The sequence below is a fragment of the Dipodomys spectabilis genome, unplaced genomic scaffold (assembly GCF_019054845.1).
Source record: "Dipodomys spectabilis isolate Male_0828 unplaced genomic scaffold, ASM1905484v1 ptg000215l, whole genome shotgun sequence".
NCBI lineage: Eukaryota > Metazoa > Chordata > Mammalia > Rodentia > Heteromyidae > Dipodomys > Dipodomys spectabilis.
The window spans coordinates 6845962-6862212 of record NW_024870892.1 but is presented as its reverse complement, the minus strand read 5'-3'; the positions used below and the strand labels follow the sequence as shown (position 1 = coordinate 6862212).

General features: G+C 48.2%; 1 protein-coding gene across 1 annotated transcript in view; it reads left to right on the top strand.

The window, feature by feature from the left end:
- Positions 1–15557: 15557 nt before the first annotated feature.
- Ankrd10 (ankyrin repeat domain 10) overlaps positions 15558–16251 on the top strand; it is a 31880-nt gene continuing 31186 nt past the window's right edge. The window contains exon 1 of the mRNA XM_042697255.1: positions 15558–15874. Coding sequence (XP_042553189.1) covers positions 15668–15874 — 207 coding nt within the window. The 5' untranslated portion in view covers positions 15558–15667. The remainder of the gene's footprint in view (positions 15875–16251) is intronic.

The window sequence follows — 16251 nt, the reverse complement described above, 5'->3', positions numbered from 1 at the left end:
GTGCATTTTCAAATAGGTCTTGAAGACTTTGCTAGGATTCCTAGCCAACATCTTAAAATAAAATGTGCATCAAAAATGTTCACAAGAGTGTAACCAAGACAATTTTACCCCATTCTTTTCCATGTTCTTCATCAAAGACCTTAAAGAGATGTATGAAACTAATCTTAAGAAAAAACAGGAGAAGCAACTCACATCTGGGAAAATGAACAGACTTTCCTTTGATGGTAAATATGACCCACCAATGCCCCTGCTGGATTCATAAGGTGACTGGGGAGACAGTCAGGCAGATGCAGGTGGGAACTGCTCCACAGTGAAGGGAGGAACATGTGATCGGAGATTATGGCTGTTCCACCCAAGTCAGGCAGATTTCCCCAGCCCTGACACTAGGCTTTGCAAAACACAGCACAGGAGAATCCATGGCAGATGCCATGAGCAGAAGTAAGGCACTGCCATATCACTGTCTTTCTCTTGGATGCCCAGCTGAGTGACCTCTCCTTCCTGTGGTGAGGTGGCAAAGAGAGCCAGAGCAGCCCCAGGGGACCCCAGGAATCACAGATAAGATCTCTGGGAACAGCCATGGGCAAAGGCTTAGAAAGGAAGCAGGACTCCAGGGATGACAGACCTCTGTGCCCTAAGATTGACTGCAAGGAAGTGTGCCTGTGGTGCAAAGGACAGCGTGTAGGACATCTGAGGCACACCTACATGGACCAGCTCTCTAGTGCACAGGACAAAAATGTATTAATTAAGTCCATGGATTTCCCATGCACAGAAGCAGACTACTAGGAGTCCATAAGACAAACCTGTAGGACAACTTTCACACACAGGACCAAACTTTTAGTGTGTAAAACAAATGTGTAGGATGCCTATGGCACACCCACACACAGAACCAGATCTCTAGTGCATAGAACAAATGTATGGGACAGCTGTAGCCTGGTGGCCTCAGGCACGGGGGAGGGGATCTTCTCAACATTTCTGAGCTCCCTGGGTTCTATGTGAGCCCAGGAATCTGCACTTCAGTCCATTCCCCAAAAGATTTCTCCAGTGAGCACCTCTGCTGTGCAGAGGATGGAGGGTATTATTTCAGGGCTTAACCAAGAAAAATGTTCTATTTAAATGCAGTTTGTGCCAGTCAGTGACCCAAGCAAATAGCCTAGTGGTTCTTGATTAAATTCAGCAGGTAGGGGTCCTTCTGCTGGCTACCCATAGCCAGTGGGGCTGTAGTGAGTATAAACTGCAGTCACTTGCAGTGGGCACACGGTCTTCAGGGAATGGGCAACTGCAGGACAGAATAAACCACAATCCTGGAGCTAGGACTCCGAACACTCTGCTAGGAGGGATTGGAGGTAGGTGATCGAGTACTGAGAAAAGCTAGGGTTTGGAGCTAGCGCCACTGGGGGAAGCTCCTCCCCCAGACCAGCCCCATATACAGAAAGGATTGTAGACCCACAGTGCCTTGTTCACACATGCCCTGGTAAGTCCCAGGGCCTGATGTGTGGCCACTATGTGAGGTCCTGCGTCACCAGGCCACAGAGACCTGAGTCATTGAGATCCCAAGACCCAGGCCACCTTCTAACATAAATGAGCCCTTAATCGGAGCATTTTTCTCAGAGAAGAAATGAAAATGTATTATAAGTTTGCAGCAGGGGAAGTGAAGACTAGGTCTTGAGGGGAAATAAAGACTAATATGAGACCCTGGTAATTTGGGTCATTTGGGAAAGGGGTGGGGGGAGAGGGAGATTGGAGAGGAGGGGTTTCAGACTACTAGAGCAGAACACTGTACAAATAAGTTTGCTTACTAGAGGACACGATTTGCATATACTCTTTTGCTTTACATTTTTCTCTGCATAGTCAAATTCTGTTTTCCAGAGTTCTTTCTCTCTCACCCTCTTCCGTGTGATTATGCTATTTACACCTAATATTCCTTGGAGGCGTCTGTTCCATTTTGGGCCTCCTTCTATCCTACTTGCCTTGGCTTATTTCAGAGTATAAGAAACATTTCCCTGGCTCTAATACAAAAAGCAATGTTCCTAGAAGTGTTATAACTTCCTCTAATATCCCTATCCTGTTCCTACTTGTGTCTGGTGGGTCAGTCCTTTTGCTAATTTATCCTCCCATATTCCTTGTCTTGGTTGAGCAGGTCCATGTGCTTTTTCTTTGCTTTTGTCAGTTGTAGGGTTTGAACTCAGGGCTTGGGCTCTGTCCCTGTGCTTTTTTCACTCAAGGCTAGTGCTCTACCATTTTTTTTTTTTTTTGTCGGTCATGGGGCTTGAACTCTGGGCCTGGGAGCTGTCCCTCAGCTCTTCAGCTCAAGGTGAGCGCTCTACCACTTGAGCTACAGCGCCACTTCCTGCTCTACCATTTTGAGCCACAGTTCCACTTCTGGTTTCTAGTGGTTAATTGTAGATAAGAGTCTCAGTGGAGACTTTTCTGCCTGGACTGGCTTTGAACAGCCATCCTCAGATCTCAGCCTCCTGAGTAGCTAGGATTACAGGCATGAGCCACCAGTGCCTGGCAATGTGTATGTTCTTGCACCTTCTTTCTTACATGAAAGGCATCACACTACAGATATTTTGTACCTTTTTAAATAAACCTACAATTATATGTTGTAAATCAATCCATACTAATTATAGATATCTTCCTCATCATTTACTTTTATGATTGCATAGCTCCTGCTGTGGAGAATATTCTACGTAATTTATTCAACCACTCTCCTATGCATTGGGTAATTTCTAGTACCATGCAATTACAAGCAATGCCCTGATGGGTATCTGCTCTTATATATTTTCATATTGTTGGAAGTGTATTTTCAGGGTGTATTTCCATAAATGCATTACTGAGTTAAAATGTAAGGGTACACACAGCTATATTCAGGTCATTCCCTTTCCCCGAAGGAGGCTCAAATGTCTGCATTTCCACCAGCATGGACTAACACTACTAAACCCCAGCTCTGGCTACAGAATATATTCTCAGTACATTTCTAGTTTCAGCAGACTGAAGATGAGAAATGGCACTTCGGTGTTTCAGTCTACATTTCTTTTTTTTTTTTTTTTGACGGTTGTGGGGCTTGAACTCGGCCTGGGGGCTGTCCCTCAGCCCTTTAGCTCAAGGCTAGTGATCTACTGCTTGAGCCACAGCACCACTTCCAGCTTTTTCTATTTATGTGGTGCTAAGGAATTGAACCCAGGGCCTTATGCATGCAAGGCAAGCACTCTACCACTGAGCCACCTTCCCAACCCCCTCAATCTACATTTAAGTCAACTGAAGCATTTCTCACATATATGGATCATTTGCACATATTTCTGTGAATTGTCCATTGGTATGCCTTTCTCTTCTTCACAACTCTTATTTCTGGAGACTTTTTTTTTAATGCATGAAGGAAAATGATGTATTTTTTGTTTTTGTTAATGGTCATGGGGCTTGACCTCTGGGCCTATACTCTGTCCCTGAGCTCTTCAGCTCAAGATGAGCTCTCTACCATTTGAGCCACAGTGCCACTTCCAGTTTTCTGGTGGTTTATTGGAGCTAAGTGTTTCATGACTTTTCCTGCCCGGGCTGGCTTTGAACGGCGATCCTCAGATCTCAGCTTCCTGAGTAGCTAGGATTACAGGGGTGAGCCACTGGTACCAGGCTAAGATGATGTATCTTGTCTGTGATATATGGTGCAAATATTTTTCCTTAGTCAATTGTCTTTTGACATTGCCTTGGAATTTATAAACATGGGATTATGAAGCTTGAGATCTGGTTTGGTCCTGTCTGTACATTCTGGTCAAGCAGAGAGAAATGCAGTCTGGAATCCTGGCATGGATGCTGCTGAGAAACATGGTAGAAGCATGAGAAAACTGTCACCTAACAAGAGCCCTGCCAAAGAGAGCTCATTCCTATCTCACTGAGAAACGAATTTAAGTATTTTGTCCTTCAGTACATTGTTGGATGGGAGTTTCTTATAGATGTACTTGATTAGTTTGAGAATGCTTTTAACGTCTATCTTATGTTTTTTTTGTTTTTTGGGGGGGGGTCCAGTCGTGGGGTCTGAACTCTGGGCCTGGGCACTGTCCCTCAGCTCTTCAGCTCAAGGCTATTGCTCAACCACTTGAGCCACAGCGCCACTTCTGGCTTTTTTTCTGCTTATGTGGTGCTGAGGAATCAAACCCAGGGCCTCATGCATGCAAGACAAGCACTCTTCCACTGAACCAACTTCCCAGCCCCTATCTTATGTTGTTGAGAGTTTTTATTGGGAACTTTTTCAAATGTTTTTCCCACTATATTGAAATTACTATGAAGTGCATTTTTTTGTTATGTGAAAATGGTGAAAAAAAATTGATGTTTTTATTTAAACCAACCTTGCATTCCTGCACTGAGCACTACTTTCTTTACAATATACCCCTCAGTTTTGTTTTATTTAATTTGTATTTGCTAAGTATTTTTGCATCCAGATTCAAATATTGCTAAAGATCAGAGTGGTCCAGGTCCCAAACTTGGAGCACCTGGGGACTTGCCCTCCCCACTCCACACACACATACACACATCTACTTGTCCCATGGCCTCCCAAGGGCTTCTCCTGCCGAAGATGTCCATTCTCTGCTCTCCTCCAATGGTGCTCAGAGAAGCCCAGATACCACTGACAGCCAGAAAATCCTTGTGCCCCTGCCCTCACAGGCAGGGTGTCTCAGCTGGACCACCACTCAGCACCCCAATCCTCTTCTCTAAGGATCCAACAGATACCCACACAAAGTCTAACTCCTGCTGGGGACCAGTGGCTCATACTTGTAATCCTAGCTACTCAGGAGGCTGAGATCTGAGGACTCTGGTTCCAAGCCAGCCCAGGCAGGAAAGTCCGTGAGACTCTTATCTCCAATAAACCACCAGAAAACTAGAAGTGCCTCTGTGGCTCAAGTGGTAGAGTGCTTGCCTTAGGCTGAAGAGCTCAGGGACAGCACCTAGGCCCAGAATTCAAGCCCCACAATGGACAAAAAAAAAGTCTGACTCCTGACAGTTGGCCCTATGTTAATTTCCTTCATAAACAGAAGAGATCTAAAATTCACGGTCCTTGTTCAAAGCTCACTGAGCTCTACCACTGACTTCCATGATTATAAAAACTGAGGACTTCACAATTGTGTCCCCATGGAATTATAAGGCAAAGAAGTTTCTTTGTTTTTGTTTTTGCCAGTCCTGGGGCTTAAATTCAGGGCCTGAGCACTGTCCTTGAGCTTCTTTTGCTCAAGGCTAGCACTCTACCACTTGAGCCACAGTGCCACTCACTTCTGGATTTTTCTGTGTACATGGTACTGAGGACATGAACCCAGAGCTTCATGTATGCTAGGCAAGTGCTCTACCACTAAGCCACATTCCCAGCATGCAAAGAAGGTTTTAAAGGAATGAATCTCTCAGGAGGAAGTTGAGTTATCAGCACAGGGATAACTAAAAATCTGCTCACTCTGTTTTCTGAACCATGTGAAATTTATAATGTGATTTCTTTTTTTCCTGGTGTTTGATTTTTTTATTTTTAGCATTTATATTTGGTCTTAATGGTATTTGCCCTATTATAATAGCTGTTCATAGGATGGCCTTAGAACATGAAAGTAAGAAGTGGACAGTAGTGACCCACTGTAGACCTGCAAGTGAATGCACAGAATCTGCTTACTCTCTCTCATGAGGCCCAGTCAGCCCTCCCAGCATTTTGAACTGATGGGAAATTAAAAACAAAACCACTTATTAAGAATATAAAGGGGAGCTGGGAAGGTGGCTCAGTGGTAGAGTGCTTGCCTTGCATGCATGAGGCCCTGGGTTCGATTCCTCAGCACCACATAAGAAAAAAGAAAAAAGCCAGAAGTGGCATTGTGGCTCAAGTGGTAGAGCGCTGGCCTTGAGCTGAAGAGCTGAGGGACAGCTCCCAGGCCCAGAGTTCAGGCCCCACGACCGGACCAAAAAAAAAAAAAAAGAATATAAAGGGATACAGGAACTTGGAAGCAAGTGAAGGGTATAGGCTGCAGGGTCTGGGCTAGTTTGGCTAATTTAAAAGAAGTTTGAAACTAAGGCTTGTTTGCCAAATCTTGATCATTGTCCTTAATTTTTTCATAGAAGAAGAGAAAGAAATACTTTTTCAGATTAAAAGCCTTACAGCTCTGGAGAAAATCATTGACAGTCTTCGAAGAGCTATAGGTAAGCAGAACTTCTGTTCCTATTGGTTTGTGGATAATGGGCAGCTGGCCTGGGAGCTCCCAGAGCTCTGGGTCTCTTCCGAGCAGCTCTGGGTCTCTTCTGAGCATCACTGGGAGAAGCAGATTGCTCAGCCTCCAAGTTGCCAGAGCAAAGCTCCATAGTGGCTGCTGGTCAGGCACCTAAGCTTTGTCAAATTCAAGGGCAGTGGCCATGGTACCAATCAGTGCTTTATCTTTTTTTTTTTTTTTTGGTCTGGTCATGGGCCCTGAACTCTGGGCTTGGGCGCTGTCCCTCAGCTCTTCAGCTCAAGGCTAGTGCTCTACCACTTGAGCCACAGCGCCACTTCCGGCTTTTTTCTTTTTGCTTATGTGGTGCTGAGGAATCGAACCCAGGGCCTCATGCATGCAAGGCAAGCGCTCTACCACTGAGCCACCTTCCCAGCCCCATCAGTGCTTCATCTTTTCCACACCCCCTGGACACTCCCTACTTACTGCTCTCTCCTCCAGCCACACAGCGTTCTCCTGGGAAACTGAACCCAACAATCTCTCTCACTGGTCTCCTCAGTTCCGTGTGGATGCAGAGGCCAACTTAGCCGTAGGAAATGGGGCTGAGGATAAGAGCACAGGCTTTGGAGTAGATAGGACCTGAGTTCAAATCCCACATTGGCCTGCCTGTACAAGGACCTGGGAGTGACCTTGCCAAGTGATCACATACAGGTCCTGGGCCTCAGTCCGTTGGTCCTCAGAGGACATCTTAGCCTCGATTCTGGGTACCAAGGAGATGGAAGGTGATGATGTTTGCAGGGTGTGAGCAGAGTTTGACACACAGGAGGTGGGAGGACCATACCTGGATGGGTTCCCAAAGACCACCCCTTCCCTGCCTGTCATCAAAGAGGCTACCGATTATAACAGTCTCTTTGTTAAAAGGGAACCATGAAGAGGGAAGGGATGGTAGGGGGAAAACAAAGGAGGAGGCAACAATGCTTGATAAGAAATGTACTCATTACCTTGTTCATGTGATTGTAACCCCTCTGTACAGTATTTTCACAATAAAAAACTTATTTAAAAAAAAGGGGAACCATGAAGTCTGACATTCAGAAAGAGGTAACAATCAGTGAAACATCTGCACCTTTCTCGGGAAAATCTTTTTTCCACACAGGAAGTCATCTGAAGAACACTCGAAAGCTGCACAAAATCATGCTGAAAGCCCGAGCCAACAAGGGGAAATCGAGCATAGAGTGAGCAAACAAGACCACCTTAGGGTGAGAACAAAGTAGGCTGCTCATCACCCCATGTGAACTACATTTATGGAGTGCCAAATAAAATTAGCATATTTAAATATTGTTATCGATAATGTGAGATTTTTTTTTCCCTTAAAACAAGCAGAAATGAAATGAAAACCTAATTGAAACTGGGCATAGTAGCACACACCTTTAATCCCAGCAAATAGGGAATTATAGGAAGGAGGACTAAGATCCAATGCTAGCCCTGGGCAAAAGTACAAGGATCCATCTGAAAAAAAAAGTCAGAAGAGCTGGGGGCATGGCTGAAGTAGGAGGGCACCTGCCTAGCAGGTGCAGAGTGTGAGTTCAAACCCGAGGATTCAAAAGTAAGTTCTTGCCATTGTCTTAACAGGATGGGCATCAATGCATGTCTTCAAAGACATGTAGTATGTGTATAGTCATAGTTTTCTGTGTGTGTGTGTGTGTGTGTGTGTGTGTGTGGATTACTAATAACAAAAGGAAACCTAAACTAGACTCAGGAGGAAGGTCAACTGTGGACAGAACCTACAGTCTAATTTGATGGCAGCAATGAAGGGGCTGGGAGAAAGCAGGTCCCCGAATGGAGCAGTGGGATAGCCCCCAGGGCACAGGTGGCAGGCAGGTGTACAAGACCTTTGTAGCAGTAGGCAGGAAGAAAGTTAAACCTAATCCTCTATTACTGAGTATTCTTTTTTCACATGAAGTCATGACCATGGTAACTGCAAGTTCTGTGTTCTTGTTTCACAGGTCATTATTCCTGGGCAGAGGGTCAGGCTACCTGGGACTAAAAGGGCTCGTTCTTCAGACTCTACAGAGACCCTGGGGTTTTCCTCACCTCCCTGCAGCAGAGATAGACTCCTCAGTTATCAGTTTCACCAGCCACCACAATCAAGGATGTAAAAAAACTCCAGGTGCCCGTGGCTCACGCCTGTAATCCTAGCTACTCAGGAGGCTGAGATCTGAGGATCGGGGTTCAAAGCCAGCCTGGGCAGGAAAGTCCATGAGACTGTTATCTCCAATAAACCACTCAGAAAACTGAGTAGCACAGTGTCTCAAGTAGTAGAGCACTAGCCTTGAACTGAAGAGTTCAGGGACAGCATTCAGGCCCAGAGTTCAAGCCCCATGACCAACCAAAAAAAAAAAGGGAAAAAAAAAAACAACTTTCCAACTCCTCAACATGCAATTCTACTAGAAAATTAGTAAAAATTACCTATTAATCAGTTCACTGCTATAAGTAACCGCTATGAACAAAGACCTGTCTCTACAGGCAAGACCTACTCTCCAGGGACCAGAGAGTAAATGAGAAATAAGATTATCTCAGTGACGAGGGACAGGAAGAGACCAAAGCAAGAAAATGCCCAGGAAACAAAGAGTGTCTGTACAATGGCTATAAAAGACATTGCACCAGTGTGAGTCTGTGCTCTGCAGGCTTGTCCATCGCGGTGGGAGAAGCCCCCAGGACCAGAACCCCACGATCGCAGACAGCAGGATTGAGGAAACTGGCAGAGGTCCAACAAAGCAAGGCAAGCCTCTGTACCATTCAGATTTTGTTCTAAGTTCAACACAAAGGCACTGGAATGCTTTCTTCTAATGCTATTATTCGATTTTCACTTTGAAAAGGCCCCCAGCTGTTGCTAGAAACAGTGAATAGATATTACATCAGTTTTATCAAGAGCATGCAGAACAGCAGGAAGGGATAGAAAGGAAGTAGAGAGACCGGAGGTTTTACTTGGAGAGACCAAGGCATGCATGGATTACATGAGGGGGTGGAGGGTTGATCTGTAGGGGCTACACTGCAGCCAGCAGATAAACACCAGTGTCACAAAGCTAGAGAATGCTTGGGGGTGAGGGGTGACAGGTGTGCCTTGGGGGGAACTCAAAGACTGCTTTGGGGGCAGACATGGAGATGCTAAGAGATACCAAGTCAGCCTTTGTATTTCTGAGCTGGGGCTGTCTGGAGTCAGGAAGAGATTAAGCTAGAAAGATCAACTGCAGAGTCATGAGCATATAGAGCCTGAAAGTATGGAAGAAAATGCAAGTGGCTAACCAAAGACAGAAGCCACAGCCCTGAGGGATCTTGAATACTCAAGAAATCAAACAGAAAGCTGATCTGTTGAAAAAACCAGGAAGGAGGTGTTTCAAAAAAAAAAAAACCAGTGGCCAACCTATTGTGTCATGAGCAAGCTGTGTCAGCTAGCCATATCTGTGTCTTTCCATAATGTCACTGAATAACAGTAAGTGCATAAGCTGTAACAATTCTGTTGGCTTTATTTTCCAAATACTATTTTATTTCACTTGGGACTTGTAACTACTAGCACACCCAAGTTCCTTTATTCTAATATTAACTAAGAATATTAACTTTAAGTTCACACTTTGTATTTCACACAACAGGACATGTAGACTGCAGAATGGTAAGACAGTATTAAAGCAGAGGAGACTTCAAAGGGACCCAATAAAGGACAAAGAAAAGAGTGGGCACAGTTGCAGACAGACTGTCACTGCCCGTGGTCAGATGAAGTGTTAGTGAACTCAGTTGTCACAGCAGCTCAGGTGCAAGGCTGTCCAAAGTGCAGAGCTGGTTCCAGTCAAAGAGTTGTAGACAACAGGAATAGGATGCAACTGAACAACCACCACCCGGTTTTGGACACAACACCACCCGGTTTTTGAACTTGACCTAGCAGACCAGGGCAAACCAAGCTAGGTACACAAACAACTCTTCAGATCACAGCACATAACACCAGCCCCACAGTTTGCCATGGGCCACTCTGATGTATTCATTAAGGCCTCTCCACCTGGTGACAAACTCCCAACTGTCCCAGATCCTGCCTAACACAATCACTGCTTCCCACTCTAACCTCGACTCACTGTTTTGTGATCAGAATACCTGACTGCCCACAGTGACATTTTTCATTTCCCCCTTTTACTCCTATAGTTCCTTTACTCTTTTACCCTATTTAGGCTTTCCGACCTTTCATCTATCAGTCAAGTGATCATGTGGAATGTGATGTGTGATTTGAGTGTTATGTTATAGAGGCTCAAAACTACGCATAAAAATGGAACACAGAACTTGCAGTTACCATGGTCATGACTTCATGTGAAAAAAGAATACTCAGTAATAGGTTTAACTTTTTCTGCCTACTGCTACAAAGAGGCAGGCTGGGGCTCAGTTCTAAGTCTTGGGTTCCATGGGCTGGTTCCCAGTTATTCCAGTTAGTATTTACAGTATCATATCCTCGCCAACATATGCAAACCTGAACTCAGTAAGGAATCAGTTAAAAGTTACATTCTGATCTCTGCTGTACTTGAAAACTAAGAGGAAGGGATCATTTCCCATTTAAGATGAGCGGGGCAGGCGCTAGTGGCTCATGCCTGTAATCCTAGCTACTCAAGAGGCTGAAGATCTGAGGATCAAGGTTCAAAGCCAGCCTGAGCAGGAAAGTCTGTGAGACTCTTATCTCCAATAAACGAACAGAAAACCGGAAGTGGCGCTGTGGTTCAAGTGGTAGAGTGCTAGCTTGAGCTGAAGAACTGAGGTACAGCGCCCAGGCTCAGAGTTCAAGTCCCATGACCGGAAAAAAAAAAAAAAAAAAAATAGGAGCCGTGTCAGGGGATCAAGTCCCTGTGAAAAGTGAGAATTCTGTGCCGTGCCCAGGAGAGGCAATCTCCCAGACTATACTGCAGTACAGAGGAACAGAGTGGGAACCAGGGACATAGTAATAGCTGACCCGTACTCAGAGTGAGTCCAGATCCTCACAAAGACAACCCTGGAGGCCATCACCACTGTAATTTAGCCTTGGGGGCGGGGGTGGAAATACCTGAGAGCAACACCTAACAACAAAAAGAATTGGTAACAGCAGAACACCAGTGGCTCACGCCTGTCATCCTAGCTAGTTAAGAGGCTGAGATTTGAGGATTGCGGTTCAAAGCCAGCCCGGGCAGGAAAGTCTGTGAGACTCATCTCCAATAAACCACCAGAAAACCAGAAGTGATGCTGTGGCTCAAGTGGTAGAGTGCTCACCTTGAGCTAAAGAGCTGAGGGATGGCACCCAGGCCCAGATTTCAAGCCCCATGACAGACAAAAAAATAAAAAAAGAAAAGAAAGAATTGTAAGGTCTGCTCCCGGATGGCTAGCAGACTCCACCCTCCTTGAAGCAAAGTCTCCACCCAGTATCTGCGTTACCTAGGCAACTGGGACACCTGGAAGAGGTCACATCTGCATCCAATGAGGTCACATCTGAATTTGATGTGGCCACACCTTTCTCCGCCCATACCCTAGATAAGGTCTACCCCAGGCCCAGACGCCCTCTCTCTGCTCTCTCTGCTCTTTTCTAGCTCTTCTCTTTTCTAGCTATTTTCTCTTTTCTAGCTCTCTCTTAGCTCTTTTCCCCAGCTCTCTTTCTCTCTTTCCCAGGCCTTTCCCCATCATGTGGAGGACCAAGATGGCCTGGTGCCAGCCTGAACGATGAATAAACCTACCCCTTACCTGAATACCACGTGTGTGGTGCAGTTCTTATTCGGCTACCTCTTTTTAAAAACCTAACAAGAAATGGTAACAGATTTCTGTAAACAAATAGAGGTGCAAATTAATAAGGGCATTTTGGAGAATGGCTAGTAACCTATGACTTCAAAATGTAAACGTCCATTTCATTTCCTCTGACGTTGGTGGTGTCCATTTTACCTACACAGGATGATTACAGTATTCCTTTCATGTATGAGGAAACTAAGCTAGTGAGGCTAAAGAACTCTTTCCAGCAAAGGACCTTACACTCATCTTACAAAGAAAGGAGAAGGCTGACATAATGAGAAATGAACTATCCTGGCAGTATGCCACTGCCTGAGCTATGCTGTTTCCTTGGCCTCTGTCCCACTTCTGGCTGTTTCCCTGGAATCCTACTGCTCACATGTGGAGACTGGTCTTAATTGTATAAGCACCAGGAAGGGTGGTGGAAAGTTCTAGATAACAATCAAGTATTTGTCTTTCAGGTGGAGACCACTCTGACACAGCATTCACTGGCTCAATGTCGGCACTGACAGGCAAGGGTCACTTCAACTATGAGAAGGCAAAAGCGTTCTCATCCTAGAGTCTTGTTTCTGTACTCTACTTATGGAGTAAACATAATCACAACATTCTCAGGAAGGCTGATCAAGGTACACTGGGTACCAGTGTTGGGTTGGCTAGTGGCCAGGCAAAAGCCTCTGCTTGAAAGCTAAGCATACCCATCTGAGCCTCTAGTGGTAACTTGAGGACTTCCTGGCCCCATCTGTGGGGGGGGGGAGGGGAGGATGTGGGTGTGTCCCAATCCCTTTCCTAGGTGGACCCAATGAAGCATCTTTTAATAATAGCAATGACCTGCTAGGAACTTTTCTCTATGGCAGTGACATAAGGGAATTAATGAATCAGCCGGAAACATTTGAAAGGACTATATGGATGGTAAATTAAAAGTCAGGGTGTCAGGAAGCCACCAGCATGACATCTCACCCCAGGGACCACTCCCAGCCACTCTCTACTGGCCCTTTCCTTAGGGAGCAGGCCCACGGGTACCCTGTCCTGTTTTCCAGGGTATCTGTCATGTTTGGATGTACATCCCCCAAAGTCCATGTGTAAAAGGCTTGGTCCCCGAGTGGCACTGTTGCAGGAGAGAGGGTAGCCAAAAGTCCTTGGGTTATTGGAGGTGTGCCCTTGATGGAGACTGGGCCCCTGCCTCTCCGTCTCTGCCTCCATTCTTACCAAGTTAGCAGTCTCATCTACCATACACTCCTACAATGGTCAAGTCCAGCACTAATCTTGGACTGGAACCTCTGGAACCATGAACCAAAATAAACCGGGAGAGTATTTGTGCTAATCGCTGTTTTAGTAAGACACAAAGAAGATACAATAGGAAAAATTCAGAATAGAATCTCTCTCAACTTTGCCCAAGCCAGCTTCCACCCTGGAGCCTCCTATTTCTACCCTCTGAATAGCTTGGACCACAAGAGTGGGCCAACATGACCTGCCTCATTTCTAGAATTTTTATGTTCTTTGTAATTGAGATCTTTCTTCTATATGTGCCCCCTTTCTGTAAAGGAGCTATCAACGGCTTCAAGAATTACATCATTCAGCAAGTGTAGATGGAATACTAGATGCAGGCTGGGTGCTATCCTGGGTTCTTGGGATACAGCAATTAGAGAAGCAGAAAGGCTCCAGGGCTTAGATAGAAGCACCAAGCACCTTCTACACAAGGCAACAAAGTAACTATCTGGCAGTTTACTAATTAGCAAGAGTGAAAAAGCAGAGATGCTGCCTCAGACACCTCTTATTAAGTTACCTTTTGATAGAGAGATGCTGGGACTAACCCGGAGCCTCTGAAGTGGTCTACCTTTGAGTTCTCCCTCCAGCCCCAGGCAAGACCTTATTTTTTTTTTTCCAGGGAGGCTTTCATAAGGTTAAAACAGAAAGTAACATTTACTTGACTAGTTTTTACATTGTTTCATTTGGGGATAACAGGAAACAAGAAACCAGATAAAGCTGCCTGCCTACAGAGGAAGTTCTTATTGGTAAAAGAGAAGTGTTCCAGGAACCAAAGGAACTCCCCAGAGCTAAGACAGATGGGCACTAGGCTAGGCAGACCCAGAAACTAGGTCTGAGTATGATCTGGAGCTCTGCAAGTTGGCTTATCTACCTCAGACTCGCAACCATGAATACATGGTAATCAGCAATCCCCTCTATTGGTATATGAAACAAGGTGGGCTTACCTCATTTTGTAGAATGGGACTTTTTGCCTAAGATGAATGGAAGTCATTACCAGGGGACGGTCCTAAAGAGACAATAACTAGATTAAAATCAATGGGGCATCTATCAAGAAATAGAATTTTAGAGTGAAGAAAGCTTGAAATGACTTAAGAGTCCAAGTTTTTACCATTTTGGTCCAAACAAAAAATACATATATTACTTGAAGCCAGGAAACCTGAGGATCGGGGCTCAAAGGCAGTCGAGGTAGGAATGTTTGTCAGACTCTTGTCTCCAATGAACCACCAGAAGCGCTTTGGCTCAAAATGGTAAAGCGCCAGTCTTGAGCCTGGGGATGGAGCTGAGGGACAGCGCCCAAGCCGAGAGTTCAAGCCCCACAACCGACAAAAATGCATATATGTATAGATATAAATTATATGTGTGTAATGTGTGTGTGTGTGTCACTGGGTGCTCCTCTCTCCTCACCTAATAAATTACGAGCTTGAGAAGACAGGGTCCGACTCTGAACGTACACACTGCTGTTTTTTTCCACGAGGCGCGTTCAGTCTCGCGTTTCCTGCGGGAAGCTGGAAGTCCATCGAGTAGCTCTGGTCAAAGGAAACGCCATCTACACAAGGAAAGCTACAGGCAGACGCGACGACGGCGAGACGCACACCCAGATTAGCCACCCGTAAACGCCGCGGGGAGGCTTCCACGCCGGGGAAACCAGAAAAAACGTGCTCCCTGAAGACCTGGCCCTCCACCGCACTCGGGCCTGCGCGGGCCCGCGGCGCAACCCGGCGACCGCACAGCGACCCGCGGCGTCCACGGGGCGGGGGGGTGTGAGGCACGCCCCCCCCCCCCGACGGCGGGGCTGCGGTGTGAGGGACGACTCGCCGACGGGGGAGGGGACAACCTGTCGACGACCTGCCCGCGCCCCGCGCGGCTCCCGGGAAGGGGCGGCCCCGGCCCCGGCCCCGGCCCCGGCCCCCGCAGGCGTCCCGGAAGCTCTAACTGGGGGCGCTCAGGGCTCGCTGCCAGCCACTCACACCTGCCGCCTAGGGCCCAGGCCTCCGGGCTGGGCTCGGCGCGAGGGCCTCACAGCCCCACGTCCGGCCCCGTCCCGCCTTGCGGCGGCACCGAGTCGGCCTCATTACTGGTCCTCTCGGCTGTCCATCGCGCTCCAGCCCGCCCCATAGCCTCAGGCCCCGCTCTGAACAGAGCGACTCAGTCTTTGCAGCCTCAGGCTTCGATCACAGCTAGGCCCCGCCCCCTCGCCAGGCACCGCCCCAGGCGTCAATCTCAGTCAGCGCTGCCTCAGGCTCTGACCCCAGATAAACCCCGCCCCTCCGTGCAGGCCCCGCCCCCGGCGCCCGGCTCCACCCCGGCGCGCGCCGCGCTCGACTGGGCGGGCGGGACGCGGACGCGGCGGCGTCGGAGGCTCGGCGTTTCTCCTTTGTGCTCGGGCGCGGCGGCTTCGCGGGCCTGGGCGGCCGGCGCTCGCGTGCCGTTAGCCCGCGCTCCCTCCGCAGCGGCCCATCATGGCGGCGGCGGCGGGCGCCGGCGTGGAGGCGGGCTTCTCCAGCGAGGAGCTGCTGTCGCTCCGCTTCCCGCTGCACCGCGCCTGCCGCGACGGCGACCTGGCGGCGCTCTGCTCGCTGCTGCCGCGCACGCCGCGCGCGCAGCTGGCGGCCGAGGACGCCTTCTACGGCTGGACGCCCGTGCACTGGGCCGCGCACTTTGGCAAGGTGGGCGCGCGCCGCGGCGCCATCTTCCGCGGCTTGGCGGCGGGACTGCGGGGGGGGGGGGACGCGCGTGGCGCGCGTGGCGGGCGCGGGGGTCGGCGGGGGTCCTGGTGAGGGGGGGGCGCGGCGCGGGTTCGGCGCGCGTATCTCCGGGGGCCTGCGGTGGAGATGGCCTGCGCGGGCCGCCGCCCGATGGGTCCGCCCTCCTCCGCGCCGTGGGCGCCGGCGGTGTGCGGGGCCCCAGGGTGCCCGCAGCCTTACCGGGTTAAGCCAGCGGCGGGCTTGCTGGGAGTGTGCACGCGTGTGAATCCACCGGGATCGCCTTCCAAGCCAGCGTCGGAGGACCCCGAGCCCTTGGCCTCCTCGGGGACCCGCGTGGT